Here is a 15939-nt window from a genome sequence, read left to right on the forward strand (position 1 = left end):
ATGAGTCTTTCTTTTTCAGTACAAGTACCTGAACCTAGTGTCTCGTGCTTGTTGGGCATGTACAACCACTGTGTCGTTTCTTCTTCATTATTTGTTGATTTGTTGTCAATGGTGATACAAGGTCTCATTGCCCAGAATTGCCTTAATTTTGAAACAGTGCAGGAAAAACTTGAATTTACAATCCTCCTTCATTAGCTTCTGTGCAGCTGGATTGCACACCTGCACCACTGCCCTAGCAGTTGAATTGTTATCATTTTTGTTTATTTGTTAAAGCTTATCCAACTGACTGTTTCCTGAAATTCTCTGCTTATTCAAAACAATCAACAGCTTTCTAGGAGAACTCCTTCCCAACAGAGTGTTCCATCCTGACACCTTGCAGATGAATTAGGCTTACTAGTGACTTTTATGCCTAGGAGAAACTTGAGCTGAAGTTTAGTGCATAAGGACAAACAGGGTTACTCTTTGTAGGTGAAGAGAAAGTGAGAGGAAAAGATCCCGTCATAGACTTCATGCACCTTCAGGTTCTGTTCTTCAAATTCAGATCTGCATGCAAAGGAACCCAATGAGTCTGTTATAAGCATTCTCCCCAGCCTTACCTCATAGAATTGCAGATCATGGATCTGTAGCATGTATTTGTACTGTCATAAGCATAATCATTCAAAGGGCTGAGTTAAATTCTAGATGGCAGTGGTCACAGAGAAAGCAACTGAACTGTGCAACTGCTTCAATTCAATCATGACCAGTCATGTTCAGAAGCCCCACAGGACTTTCCAGGATCCTTCGGTAAGAATCAAGGAAATCTAAGGAAAGGCTCAGGCAACTGATCTAGCTGAAGCCCTAAGGACGAAGACCATGAAGGAATAAGGTTATACCCTAGCCCCTAGGGGAATGGTCCCAGGGAATATTGTACATATAAGATCTTGAGGTGATTCAGAGATGACTGGGGTATTTTGAACTTTACAACTGCAGACCATAGTGGGGATTTTAGAGGAAAACTGGTAAATCAAACAGTGAAAAGGCCTTTTGAACTGGGAAAGGTTGTGTAGGTAGAGGCTAGATCATGGGCATGTCTAGAGAGATAGGCTGGGACAGAATTGCTGAATTGTCCATAAGCAAACTTCCTTCTCTTCCTCCTGTGGTCATGAGCCATGGTGTTTAGGAACACTGATAGCATGGTTACTGTTGGTAAAATAAAGACCATAAGGTGCAGACAATTCAACTCACTCATGCCTTAGCTTTTGTTTTGTTTTGTGTGTGTGTGTTGCTAAGGACAACTAGCTTTTTGTTGTCATCTTTGCTTCTATTATCCATTGATTTTGTGAATTAGTTATGGACTTTATTTATTTTCTATTTCTATGGTTGGTCTGAAGAGTTTTCCAATTAACTGTAGCTCTTTCAACCACCACCTGCCTGCAAATTCCCAAATCATGCTTCTAAAGTCAAAATAAATTAGTTAATGAGCATTTATGGGTGAAAAAAGCCTTCGGAGAAAGTACTAGAGCTCCTTGGGGAAACCAAGTGAGTAGTCCCTGCAAGCACTAATGACCCAGCATCCTAGATGGAGAAGTCCTGGCCTGGTGCATGATAATGATGGCGCACAAAGGTATTAAGAGAAAGGCGAATGCCTGGTCCATGGACACTTTCCACAACCTTCTCATCCATTGTTCCATTCCATTCAAATACCCACCGTTTATCAGGACAACATCAAAACTATAATTCTGATCAGATAAATATATATGACATTGTCTTATCTGGGAAGGAAGGCACAGCAACACTTAACAACAGTGTCATGCCATAAAAATTAAGGTGGACTTCAAACCCAAAGCACATAGGGCAAGACGAAAGGGGCTCCATTTATCTTCATTTGCTAGCATCCAGACGTTCCAACGGGTGAGAATAAACTTTTTGAGGCAAATGGAACTTGGAACTCTCTTTTGTGATGATTGACAATTGGCGTGGGGGTGGGTTAGCACATTATCTAAAGCTCATCATTTCCTGTGGTGTTTCCATGGGAAAAACCTATTGTTACGTTCCAAAAAGCCTAACTTGAAAATGACCTTCTAGAACAGTGGTTCTCAACCTTACCAACGCTGTGACCCTTTGTTGTGGAGACCCTGAACCATACACTTATTTTCTTGCTATTTCGTAATTGTAATTTTGCTACCACTGTAATATATAATGTAAATATCTGAAATATAAAATATCTGGTATGTGACCCCAAGATGGTTGGGACTCATGGCTGAGAATCACTATTCTAGAATGTAATTCAGCTGTAATTGGCATTCCTCTTTGAGGAAGCAGATATACCCTCCAGTGTGCCTGTGCATCTATGAGATATATATATAATCTAAAAGCTATGGGATAAGACCTACCCTTTAAATATTTACCAGGGACTCTTCTAGTTGAGGAAGATCAAATCTTGAAAAAGTAAAATAAAATTCCCCTATATGATCTGTATCTGATGTTGATCTGTCTTTTGAGAGGCTGTCCATCTGACAAAACTGACCCACTTAACTATGGGTTCTGCCTTCACTAAGATTCTAGTCACCCTTTGCATTTCAGGCACAGAACCTAGGAGATCTAAACGTCACAGCCTAGAGTTGAAAAGAGTTACTCAGTGTTAGGCAAGTGATTTAACTTCCTCTATGCTTTTTCTTACACAGCTATGAGGTGCTAATAGTCTTGACTTACACTTTTTAAATGGAAATTTAGTAAAGGCACATGACTCTTTTTAAAAACACCCGATAAATTAAAATTCAAGGAAAGCTGAACTGTGACAACTGTTATCACAGTCTTCCTCATCAGTACTGTGCATCATCAACTTTCTCATTTCTGTCACATCGTCACCATCACCATCATCACTGCCATCTCAGTCATTATTCTGCCTCATGACCATCATTCCTCTGCCTCATCACCATAACCACCACCATCATTTGGGGAGACACAAACGTAATTGTTATGTTTCATTTGCCACAACATGGCGCTTGAAGTCAGCCACTCTGAAACAGGAAGTGAGTCAGGTGTGGATTCTGGCTCCTGCTCATGAAGGCCAGCATGCTCACCTTGATCACTTCGTTGTACATGCCCTGTACAGCTATGTGAAGGGGTGCCATCATGTTTCTATTTCGGAGGTTTGGATTTGCTCCTTGGCCGAGAAGAAACTTCACACTTTCAACTTGATTTTTTTCTGCAGCCCAATGTAGTGGGGTATTTCCATAATCATCCATCACATTCAGCGCTAAAGAAATAACAAAATATGCATTAAATTTTGTTTGGGATGCACTCATACTTCCTGAACAGCTACCCACTTCAAAATACAGTGTCAAGTGCTTGTAAAACCAGGCACATTGTCTTGGACTACAGAAATGGATGTAGCCTTAGCTTTGTCCCAGTGGACACCATTTGAGACCATGTACCTTCGGATCTTAAAAATTGGGTTAATTTTTATATACTATCTATAAAAACAGATCCTATACTTACAGTCTGTATATTAATTTCGTAATTGTGATATTATGCTGAGATTACATTATAGCAAGTCAAAACTGGGTTCCATGTGACATATTTAGTCAAGCTTGCAATTGCCCAAAAGACACCCCAATGATATGCGATGCTATTTGCCTTGTGATTGCTGTGTAAAAATAGAATGCCCTTTGTCCTGCATTGCCCTGTAACTGTGATAAGGTAGAATTAGTGATATATTACCAACTCCAAGGAAAAAGAAAAGTACTCACACAAGAATCGCACTTGGGAGCCATCAACAGTAGCAGGAACAATAAGGAAACCAACCAAGATTCCTGGTCTCTCTCTCTCAAAAATTTCTTTCACTACTCTTTTCATTCATCCAAAGTTCTTAATTCTCAGTCTAACACACACACACACACACACACACACACACACACACACACACACACACACTGTGTTTAAGCAAGACAATAATTCTATTCAACATCAAATAATTCGGCAGCTTCATTCAGCAGCATACAACTTGAAAACGACTTTATCTTGAGCGCTTTTCATAACTGATCTCCCTGTTAGCTAGCACAGGGCCTTTCTAATCCAGGACTCCTCTGTGACCTCCTTCCTGTTCGATGCCTTTGTAGCAACAGATCACCTGACTGGTGTATCCAGTCAGGTATCTCCTCACTCTACCTCTGCCATCTGGCTCTTTCGGTCAGTCCCCTTAGCTATTTCTTACTAGAAATCTCTGTTCTCCTAGACTATGTCCAGTCATTTCCTCAGTCTCATCTACTGCTCGGGCAAGGCCCCAGAGGGAGGGTCCCTCCTCCCAGGTCTGATTGTGTATGTGCCCAAGATATGCACACTCAGAGTAAGCAAATCTCACACCTCACACCGACATTGTTCCTCTTCGGTGTGGTTGTTCATGCTTGTCACCTAATCTCCTAAAGTAGAACTCACAAATTTAGCTCAGCTCCCCAGATACACTCTTCATATTCACTCTAAGTACCACTGATGTCACAGGTACAAAGTTCCTGGTGGTCACAAGTCTAAGAGGATGATGCCAGTATGCACCCTCATGGCAACACTTGGTTACCTTCACAGGAAGAGCCATTGATGATCAATTGCATCAGTTCAACTTGACCTTCGGCTGCTGCGTGATGCAGAAGACAGAGATTTTCATCCTCGTACTTGCTTAGTTTTCTTCGGTTCTTGATGAAGGCTTCTAATCTGCACATATCTCCTTCAATGTCCACCTAGAGGAATATGTAAAGTCCATTACCTAAAACAAGCATGTGCAAAACTTAAAAATATAACATTAGTCATGGAATAGCCTAACACTTTACTACTATTCCTAACAGTCACACAGCAAATGCATTCCTTAAAGAGCATGGTGCATATAGACATGAAGTAGCAAATGTCTATGCATTGATAAATACATTAAATCTAGGTTTTGTTTTTCTAACCTTTATCTTATATCTGTCTTGGAAATAAAGACCTCAAGCAAAGTATTGAAGGACTTTTACAAAACGTGCTCTAAGAAATAATCTATTAAAAAGCAGGGACCTTTGCTTTGCTGAGTGAAATGCATTTATTTCAGGGACAGCAAGAAGAATCAAGAGAAGGACAGAAAATGATCAAAGCATGCATGTGTGAAAAGGTAACCTGAAAGCCCTTGTTTTGTACAGTTAATAGAAACTTGACAAAAATAGTAAGAAGGGAAGATTCTCTGAAAGTGAGGCTTACTAAGTTTAGAAATCTAAAATATGTTTTGCCCCTCCTACCTACAGTCAATCTCTACCCAACCTCCCTGAAGCCAGGATCATCCTGAAGCACTGTCCCCTAAGGGATTTTTTCAAGCATCTAAAACAGCTGCCCCACTCTTGAAAATGAGCAATTCCTGGCAAAATTAATTAAATAATTTTCAATTAATATCCATAATAAGCAATTTCTTTGTTCAGCTATTTGGACATTGCCAACAATTGTCTTCACATAGGAAACGAAGACGTCTCAAAATCAATAATTACAGAAGTATTTAATTGCTCTCCAATTGTTTGATGAGATTTCTGATCACAGTTGAATCTACTAATAGATTTGGAAGTAAATGGCTAAGTATTGTCACCCAGTCCTCCGTAACCCTCCAATTCTTCCTGGAAGTCATGCTACAACAGGACCAAATCCTCCTCTGCTGTAGCCTCTCACTCTCTAGCATCCTCAGCGCAGAGTGGACTCGGGCTGCACGGTGGCTGACACTGTGACTGCAGATGTATGTTGTAAGAGTCTTTAGGCTCTTGTTTACTTGACTGCTTTTGTGTTTTTAAGACAGGGTGCCAGGTAGCCCAGGTTTGCCTCAGTCTTACTGTATGGCTCAGAATGACACCAAGTCATTTGTTGGCAGTAAATTCTCCAACCCAGATAAGCCTAGGCAATGAAAACACAACTCAAATACCATGAGTACAAGCTGCTAGCCTTGATTGGGTAGATCTATTCCCCAGCTGTGTGATCCCTGGTAACTTGTGATTTCTCCAGGCCATGTGCTTCATCTCTATCTTCCTCCCACCTCCTTTCCTCCTCCCCTTTTCTGCGCCGTCTTCCCCCGACACCCCTACAACTCTTCAGCTCCCCTTCCCTTCCCTCACCCAATCACTGGCAGGAGCCTCTATTTTATGAGTTAAAATGAGGAGACGTCTGAACGAAGTCCTCTGAGTACAGGTTTCAGTCTTTGTCCTAGGCAGCCCCTCTTGGGGAAGCGTAATTAGCATCAAAATCTAAACAGCACCAGGGCAGCCCACACTGGTCCTCCTTCTTCTCATCTCCCTAGTTTTCAGACCGTGAGTGTGAGCTGCCACCCCGGGAATGTTTTTAGGTTTTAGCTACTTCACTTTCATATCCAACACACAGTGGCTGTACCTTTCCAGGACAGTCTCCAAGCTCAAATGACCTCTAAGACAAAACACTGAGAAACACTGTGGGCGTTTCCTCGGGACTCTTTCACTCTATGTGCTGTGTTCAATGTCTGCTGCACATTTTCATGCTTCACTTTCCAGGACAGAGTCCTATATGTAATATTTTTCTAAAGAGGGATGGCAGAAAGAAGTTTTCACACAGAACATAGAGGAACATAAAGGTTTTTTTTTGTTTGTTTGCCTTTAAGATAGAGTCACAGGTATCCACAGGGTTGGCCTCAAACTTGCTATATGGCTAAGATTGACCTTGAACTTCTGATTGTCCCATTTCTTCTTCTTCAGTGCTAAAATTACAGATGTATACAATCACTAAAATTTATTCCATACTGGGATTCAAACCCAGGTCTACAACCATGCTAGGCAAGTACTCTTCCAGCTGAGCCACTGCTCTGCCCCTTGCAGACTTTTATACACACTAGGGTACTTGGCCTTTAGTTTCCTAGAAATTTAAATAAACAAAACAGGAAGAATTTACAGAAGTCCACTGCAGTTCTGGAGTAGCGTCAAGATTCAAATTATTTAGCATTGTACTTTCCAGATTTACAAACAACTAAAAACATTTGCCTAAATTGTTTTCAATCCTACTTAAAAGGGAGAACAAAATAATCACAGAAGGTAGAGGGAAGGACCTGGGAGGGAGAGAGAAGGGATAGGAAAGGGGGTAGGGGGCAGGATCAGGTGTGGGAAGAGACGAAGGGGGATACATAGGCTCAGGGAATTGAACAGAGGTGTGTAGCAGTGGGGGATGAGGAACTGGGAGTAGTCACTAAAAAGTCCCAGATTCGAGGAAAGCAAGAAGCTCCTAGGGTCCAACAGGGATGACACTATCCAACAAAGGGGGAGAGAACCTGTAGAGACCAGATCCAGAGATTTGGTACAGCCCCTGGTTGAGAAATGGAGCCACTCACCCATCTATTGCTGATACCAAGAAATACTTACTGACAGGAGCCTGGTATAGCTATACCTGAGAGGCTCTGCCAGAGCCTGACAAATACAGAGGGGGATACATGCGGCCAACCATCATATTGATGGGGACCCCAATGGAGGAGTTAGAGAAAGGACTGAAGGATCTGAAGGGTTTTGCAACCCTATAGGAAGAACAACAATATCAACTCACCAGACACCCCCCCCCCAGAGCTCCCAGAGACTAAAACATCAGCCATGGACACATGGAGGAACCCATGACGCCAGATGCTTATGTAACAGAGGATTGCCTCATCTGGAATCAGTGGGAGGGGAGGCCCTTGGTCTTGTGTAGGCTTGATGTCCTAGCATTGGGGAATGATTGGGTAGTGAGGTGGGAGTTGGGGAGTTGGGGAGCACCCTCATAGAAGCTGGGGCGAGGGGAGATAGGATAGGGCCCTTGTGGAGGGGAAAACCAAAAGGGGGATAGCATTTGAAATGTAAATAAATAAACTAACTGATTAAAAAAACATTTTTAAATAACTTCTTCATCAAAAGACCCAAACCAAATGCTTTACAAGTAGCTTTTCATAGAACCAAGGCAGCATGATACACTTTTATTTTCCCCCAAACCACAGAAGTAGTCGCCCTCCGATAGAGAAAGTTGTTTGAATTCTCTTATGCCTGTAACTGGTCCCCTTTGTCATGGAAGATAGCTTTCACAATCTGATTTGTTATTCAGGAAACTTCGACCCTTCTTACTATTGTGAAGAAAGCTATCAAATAAAACAGAGATGAAGTTAGCATATTAGGGTTAATTCACTAAACAAGAGAACAGAATAAATTAAAATCTCTAAATTTCCAATTTTGATTTTTACTTCTCTTGTCACATACTAGAACTTAAAATAAAGCCTCCTTTATGTTGGCAGTGACAAAAATGTGCCACTTTCTAAGCAAAAAACAATTCCAATTCCAAGGTCCCTTACTGACTATGGGACAGGACAGAGGTATCCAGTCAAACTCAGAGTCACGCAAATTCAACAATTAAACTGAAATTCTGAAGAATTAAGGGTCCCTCCCCCTCTTTGTGCCCTGCCTTAGCAAAGAAAGTGCTCACTTAAATAAATTTGAAAGCATTTTGGCACTTGAACTTAATATTCTTTAGATAATAACTGCCCATCACCAACGCCCAAAAGAGCAATTTACAAGTCTGTTCAGAAATAAATAATTGACATAGACCCTCCACACTCTTTAGAAGAAGAACTAGGTTCAGAAGTGCAGAAGATACTATTGACTTCACGGTGCTAAAACAGCCTGCAAACATGTCCCATGAACTCATAAAGGATGTTAAACTGTCTCTGTTCAGAACCTGACATGTCACCAGGCACTAAGAAATTGTCTTAAGACAGGCCTGATATGCCCATAGATAAATTATTATATAAAATAAAACTGCCTTGTAGTATACTTTTATTTTGGAATTTATTTATTTATTTATTTATTTATTTAGTTAGTTAGTTATTTATATCTTTGAAAATAATGTAGACAAATGCTTTACTTGGCTGCAGATTTCCAAGTCTGGAAAGCACACTAAAAACTCGTCTTAATATCAGTGCTCTCCCGGAACTGCAATGAGGCTTCAGTAATTCTTTCTGTTTTATATATTTAACCCTTTGTTGGATTAACTTATAGGTTTAGTCTGTTTAGTTGTTTTCTGTTTTGAGTAATCCCTAAGCTCTTGAATTTTGAGTTCTGTGGTTCTATTAAGGACAACAGGCTCATTTTTAGGGAAGTTAGTTCTAAATTAAGCCCTTCAAATTAAAGACTTCAGACCCAAATCCCAAAGTACTTTTAAAAAGTATTAACTTGAGTTAATTTATTGACTTAATCAATGAAACTAAAGATACTAAAATAATAACTAAAAGAAAACATTTAGACTAGATACCAGAAATTCTTCCACAAATCTCTAGAAAACTGAACATACATGAGGAATTTTTTTCTAATCTTAAAATTTCTTTCTGTCCCACATTAATTATAACAATAGCATCTAATACTGAAATTCAGTCATGATGCGGTTTTTCCTACTAAAGTGAGGCCGTGGTTAATGTGCTGGGGTTAAGTGGGGTGGGCACCAGTGTTGAATCTGGAGGTGTACAGGTTTCTGTGAGGTGGGGTGCTTCTGACTCAGTCACGGTGGTATCTGCATAGAAAGCAGTTGGATAATGTCTGCCTCTATTAGGACCAAGCTACCAATAGTCACAAAACTGAGAACACATTTACAGTCATAAATAAAAGCATCAAAGCCAAATAAAACAAAAAACCCAAAATACAAAAATGACCTAAGTGTGTATCAGTACGTAAGTAGTTAGACAAATCGTGATGGGTTCCACACAATGGATGCTGCGAAGCGGTTACTTAAAAAAAGAGGTAAATTTCCAAGTACCGAATTGAAAAGTATTCTAATAATTTGCTTCATGTATGAATCAAAGCAAGAGCTCTGTAAACTCATATTTTTGTAAGTTAAAGAAAGATCCACGAAAGTTTGTGTTTGCACAAGTATTTCATTTTTCTCCGAAAGAAACAAATGTGTAAGGATCCGTTAACATGGTTTCGTGGTGGAGAAGAATTTTCACAGGATTGAAAAGCCACACTTAATAATACCTTGGCATTACATGAGAGCCCGTCCCTTCTTACTGTCTGAACGCTAATGGTTTTCTAGACATCCAATAGCCTGCCTCTGCCCTTCAGAGCGGCTGCAGCATCAGCATCAAATTGGTAGTGAGTGCGACTTTCTTATAGGTCAGAACATCCAGAGAACTGAGAATTAGAAGCCCCCATCACAGCGGACCTCTGGTCCTCACTAGGTCTCCCCTTGCTGTCTCTATGCGGGTCTCGCCTCTTTGTCTCCAACAGGCATCATTTGCAAGTGCCAAGTTCTCTTTTTCACTTTTAGATAGAAATGCTTTTCCGCCCCAACACACTTGTTGGATCGCTATCTGACTACTAGATCCCCAACTGCAGTAGTTCTACTTCAGTTCAAAGGAAAAAATCTGCTTAAACGTTGGAGAGGAACTACACGCACTCCAAATGTATCCTGGCTTTCTGTAGTCCCTGGATTCCAATTCTGTAGAACATCAAAAGTACTTCAGGGGAACATCTTCTCTGGCCAACACATCCCTTGGCAAGATGGAGTTATGCAAACAAGAAAGCAAAACAGAGAACCACAGGTAGCAGTTCAGGTGCTGGGTACACTGATACTGTCTCCTGCCATTTCCATCCTCCGTGCTTCCTAAACTTGAGTGCGAAGTGACAGAATACTGCACGCAAGGAAATTTCCAGCCTCTCGCCTTTCCCAAAGCCCCAGCATGCTCCAGACCACCGATTCCCCAGTACCTTAAAGGATTCCTTGGAGCAGTCCATGTCTTCCCCCACGCCGCGATAGACGACGCCCTGGACCTCCTTTCTTTCCTCGGGGCGCAGAACCCTCCTCAAGCTGCGCTTCATTGACTCCACCTGGGCTCCTGCTGGCGCGGCAGCTCTCCACAAAGCGGCACCTAGGGACAGGGCACCGGAAGCTGGAGCTGGACCTCACTGCGCTCTGCTGGAGGGATCCCTGCAGCTAAAGCCGGTTCTGCGACCAGGGTAGGAGGGAACTTCTGCAAAGAGCTGCCCAGCCTGGGCTACTTGTAGAGGAAGTAGCAGGCGGGGCTCGGGAGACAAAAATGAACGCAGTGGGCATCTGACTCGGACTCCCCTTTTTGAGAGATCACAGGGCAATTCTAAATTGGAGCAGATTCAGTAAATGCGCTAAAATAAAAAACAGCCCCTCAATTGGCCAGGGAGGGAGGAATGGACAAGAGAGAAAGGTGGGGGCAGGGAGAGAGTATAGCTTGACTGGGGATAGCTTAGTCGGTGAAGTGCTCACCCAGCCTTCAGGAAGTCCTGCGCACAATCCCCATCACACAAATACAGGAAGAGTAGTGTGATCCCACTAGCAACCCAACAAGCTGCAATCCTGTGCTGGGGAGGTGGAGGTAGGGAGATCTGAAATCCAAGTCCTCCTGGACTGCATGGCAAGGTTGAGGTCAGCCTAGGCTACCTGACAAAAGTCCTACGGCTGTCCTGCCCACAGCCACATCCTGGGAGGTTGGGGGTGCGGGTGCTCTTGAATTACCAGAGAGTAAGATTTTCAGCAACTTTCCTCTTCCCAGCTGTCAGGATGAAGTGAATACATTTTAGAATTTAGACTGAGTCCCTTCGTATCTCAGACTGTATTTCTTGTAGATAAAAGTATTCATCAGTCTTATGTTTTGACGTTTAAGATGGTTAATGAAATGGTTATTTTTTTAATTACAGTTAATAAAATGGCAGATTAATAGAAGCTTCTGTTGATCTGCAGATGGTTTTGCTGGCAGCATTGTCGGAGGCTCTGTCTCCCTGAGTCTGCCCTGAATTCACTCCCCACAACATAAGTGTATACCGTGGACCAAGAAGGGTATTCTGCTCCATCCAAGAGGCTAGGCACAGCACAGGGAGCCTGTGTAGCCGCTGCTGCTGTTTAACCCAGATGAGATCGCAAGTGGGTAAAGAATGTTGCTTTATCAAACAGCTGTTTTAATGAATATTTGATTCACACCTAACATAGATCACCACCACCTAACCCTAAAACCCACAGGAAACGGACACAACACTGGTCTACACCCAGGAAAGGTTTGAGATCTGACCAAGGAGCTACATCGGGCTGAATTTAGGAATGAGTCTAACGTGCTTAATGATTAATGACATCGAGGAGTCATCAAAGACCTGCTGTACAAATCTTCACATTGGTCCAGTAAGCTGTGACCAATGGAACCCCCTGAGTCGGGGTGATGTTGAGGGTCTCACCGGCACCCAAGAGGGTTAGCTGGAAAATTCGAGTGGAGAGTGCAGATATTGAAACTTTCCACTCTCAGCTTCCTTCAGACCAGTGCCCTCATACAGGAAGCACGGGAGAAATGAGATCCATCTAAAGTTGGTGATTGAGGTAACTCATATGAGAAATCTAACAAAAGAAAGTAAGGAAAGATTATGCATACCAGACCCATTCCCTGGAAGACCAAGAATGTCTGGATCTTGAATGACCTTGCTTACTTGGTTCTCTCCCGGTGAGTGGGAAAGAAGCTCAAAGACAACAAAGGAATGTAGCACAATGGTTTTGTTTGTTTGTTTTTATGTTAGGGGGAGGGGTGCAGCAGAAGCCTTTTAGCCCAGAGAAGAATGTGGAGTCTGGAACAGCAACAACGGAGTGCAGCTGGGAGAATGGTTACCACAGCAGTGAGCCTCACTTCTGTCTCATGCCCTGGTGACAACATTCCTACGGAGTGATGTAGGCTCCACATTTATATACATGCACCCTCAAACACAGACAGGGTACTCCAAAGTATGGATCCTTACCACCTCGGCCTTTCCTGGGTTAGTACTGAAAGCTAGATGTATAACCTTATAGGACTGGCCAGACCCTTCTTCCTGCTCTGAAAGCACAGAAATGGAAACGGACATTAATTTTCCCTTCTATCTTCTGCTGCATATGCCCACTTTTCAATCGGGAATTTCTGCGGCAATTTCTTCCTAATTGTCACATTATTTCCTGCCTATCAACAAGAGAAATCTTTTTCATAAGTGGAGCCTTTTTTCCCCTGCAAAATCCTGAACTTTTAAGATGTGTAATGCACCCGGAACAGGACATTAGCTGACCACTTACAATTAGGTTCTTATTTCCTTTGAAATTTAATTATTGATGAGTATAAATAAATGAAATAATTTCGCCAGTAATAATTTCAAATAATTCTGGTTATTAGAGGGAAAAACCTTTGTAGATATTTCCAGAAGGTATATTTTATTATTGCTCTGTTTTGATATTAAGTCATCATGTATTTGAGGAAAAAAACAAAGGACTTCACTTAAATTCTCAGGGAAACTATGGATATTATAGGTGAAAAAATAAAACAAAATCCAAAATTATACAAAGTTTTCTTTATTTTGTTCCAACAAAGATGTTTGACTTTGGCAATTAACTATTAAAATATTTATAATTTTAGTCATTCTTTGAAGTATAGCACTGTTAGTACCCACGACTGAAGGTAAAACTGCACATTTTACCCTAAACAAAATAAACAGTAATGCATCTTTAAATATAAATACATATGTACTACTCATGCTACATGTGCAATTTGATTAATTTTAATAAATATGAACAATTATGCAGCACTCTGTGCTCCAGTTTTAGAATACTTTCATTAGTTTAAAAGGTTCATATGTCTAAAAGCAGTCAGCACCCTTCCCACCGAGAGTCAAGCCAACCTTGACCTGCTTCTATCCTACAGGTTCTGTCTTTTAAAGCTGTGCCTTCTCTGGACGTTTCAGATACACGGGGACATGCACTGTGGGATGCTGGCCCTGGGCTTCTGCTTAGATTTCCCAGTGCAGCTACGCATTGGCATTCTCTTCGTTCTTATTTTCAGTCGTGCCCCGTTCTGTTGCTACACCTTACTCTTCTCCCTTTAGCAGCTAATGGTCATTTGATTACTCCCTGTTTTGATCTATTATAAATAGTGACTCTCCAAATAGCGCTGTGCAGATCTTTTATAGATAACATTTTCATTTACTTGGTCAGATATATAGTAATGATATTAACTATTTGTAGGCATTTAGTCCTGTATGAAGTTGCCACTTTACACACCTAGCACTGCAGAAATAGTCTAACTACTCTCTGTTCTCAAAACTTAACACAGACAACGTTTAGTATAATCATCTTAGTACCATAGACGATGGTGGCATTTCGTTGGCTCTAATTATCATTTCACAAGTGGATTTTAACACTGCCCATGCTAATACACATTGATTGACATTATTTTGGCTACTTGATGAAACACTTAGTAAACGTGTCCCTCTTTTAAGATTGGGTTGCCTTATTGTCATTGAGTAATAGAAGCTTTTATTCTATATATGACTCATATGATATAAATGTTTTAATCTGTTCAGAATATGTGGCTTTTTACTTTCTGTGACATTTTCTGAATATCAGCATTTTAAATTGTGATAAAATTTTAATCACTAAGGTTTTAATTCATCTTGCTTTGGATGTTGTATATAAAAATGTTTCCCTATGCTAATTTCAAAGTTCTCTGCAATAATTTCTTCTGGAAGCAGATATAGTTTTAGTCCTGTCATAGATCTATTTTGAGTAATTTTTAGTTCATTGTATGACTGAGGCCTGTGTTCTTTTTAAGTAAATGCACAATGGTTAACGTTTGTTGAAAAACAAACAAATAAATAATTAGAAAACAGACAGAAAAAAACAAACCAAAACAAAACTATACTTATTTAGAATTTCCTGGAAAATATTATTAAAAATTAATTGATCATAATTTTAGGGTTTATTTCTATGCTGTTGAATTGTAAGTATCAATACAATACTGTTGTATTCAAGCCAGTATCACATGACCTTGACTCTTAGCTTCATAATAATAGAATGTGAGACCAGATGATCTGAATCATTGAAATTTGTTCTTCATTCTCCACACTGTTTGTGCTGTTCTAAGTCCTTTGTGTTTCCATACAGAATTTAGGATAAACTTCTCACTTGCTATTAGTCTTTTTGGGCTGGTCACAAACATTTCTGTCCATGTGTTTCTAATGTTTTATTAGTTTTGAATAATTTAGACTGGCATTGTTATTTCACTTTTATGTTGAGATGTTTTAAAGTCATTACAGCGAAATCAAATCGATTTTCATCCAGTCCTCATTACACATTACAAATCTTGTCAGTTAATTCTAGTAAGAGGAAAAGTTTTCTACCATTAAATATATTAGAATCTACATAGATTTTTTTAGATGATAGAAAACTTCAGAAACAATTCCTAACTGTATATTACCATAATGAAATGTTGCATGTGCCTGATCTCTCCCACCCAGGATGTGAGATAGCTTCTTCCTAGTGTACCCAAAATATAAAGTCACTATGCTATTCAGTTGTTGCATTACGAGGTCATCTGCATAAACTGGCTCTTATTCCAAAAAAATCTGTATTTTATATAGTAACGCCCTCCCCCAAGCATGAGAATACTGATCCAGGTAATTCAGATATTCAAAATATCACATGTAGCATATTTTCTTTAAGTAAAAGAAAAGAAGGCCGGAAAGAATGGAGAAAGGAGGGAGAGAGAAGGAGAGAGGGAGGAAGGGAAGAAGGAAGGGGGAAAGAGGGGGGAAAAGCTTTTGACCTAGTGAAGGAAACAAAACCAAAACAAAACAACAACAACAAAACAATTGTATGCCAAGAACTATGCTATGAATAATTTTTCTACCTATGAAATTGTTAAGAGGAAGAAAATGGAAGTAGCAGCCCAAAAGTCCAAAGCTTGTCTCGGCGTGTACAAGTGCTTGGTTGAGGTGAAATGGCTTTAATTATCCTAGCCTTTTGTTCAGGCATCCATTGAAGGTCTTCGAATAGCTCCTGCACAAGGGGGAACTACTCTTCTGCTTTCAAAACTATGTGGAAGAATTCAGCACAGCAGCTCTGTGCTTTCTTTCAGGAGAGATATTTCTTCATCACTGTCTTGGCTTGAGACATCTCCAG

The 15939-nt window shown here is 40.6% G+C and overlaps 1 protein-coding gene across 2 annotated transcripts in view; it reads right to left on the reverse strand.

Annotated features, from left to right (window-relative positions):
* The window catches only part of Trpa1 (transient receptor potential cation channel subfamily A member 1), a 48199-nt gene extending 37373 nt beyond the window's left edge, over nucleotides 1-10826 (reverse strand). For both annotated transcript variants that reach the window (XM_032890645.1, XM_032890638.1), the window contains exons 1-3: nucleotides 10716-10826; nucleotides 4553-4712; nucleotides 3063-3238 (exon numbers count right to left, since the gene is read on the reverse strand). In XM_032890645.1, the coding sequence (XP_032746536.1) occupies nucleotides 3063-3238; nucleotides 4553-4712; nucleotides 10716-10826 (447 nt within the window). The remainder of the gene's footprint in view (nucleotides 1-3062; nucleotides 3239-4552; nucleotides 4713-10715) is intronic.
* Nucleotides 10827-15939: the final 5113 nt, after the last annotated feature.

Source organism: Rattus rattus, chromosome 1 (genome assembly GCF_011064425.1).
Source record: "Rattus rattus isolate New Zealand chromosome 1, Rrattus_CSIRO_v1, whole genome shotgun sequence".
Lineage (NCBI taxonomy): Eukaryota > Metazoa > Chordata > Mammalia > Rodentia > Muridae > Rattus > Rattus rattus.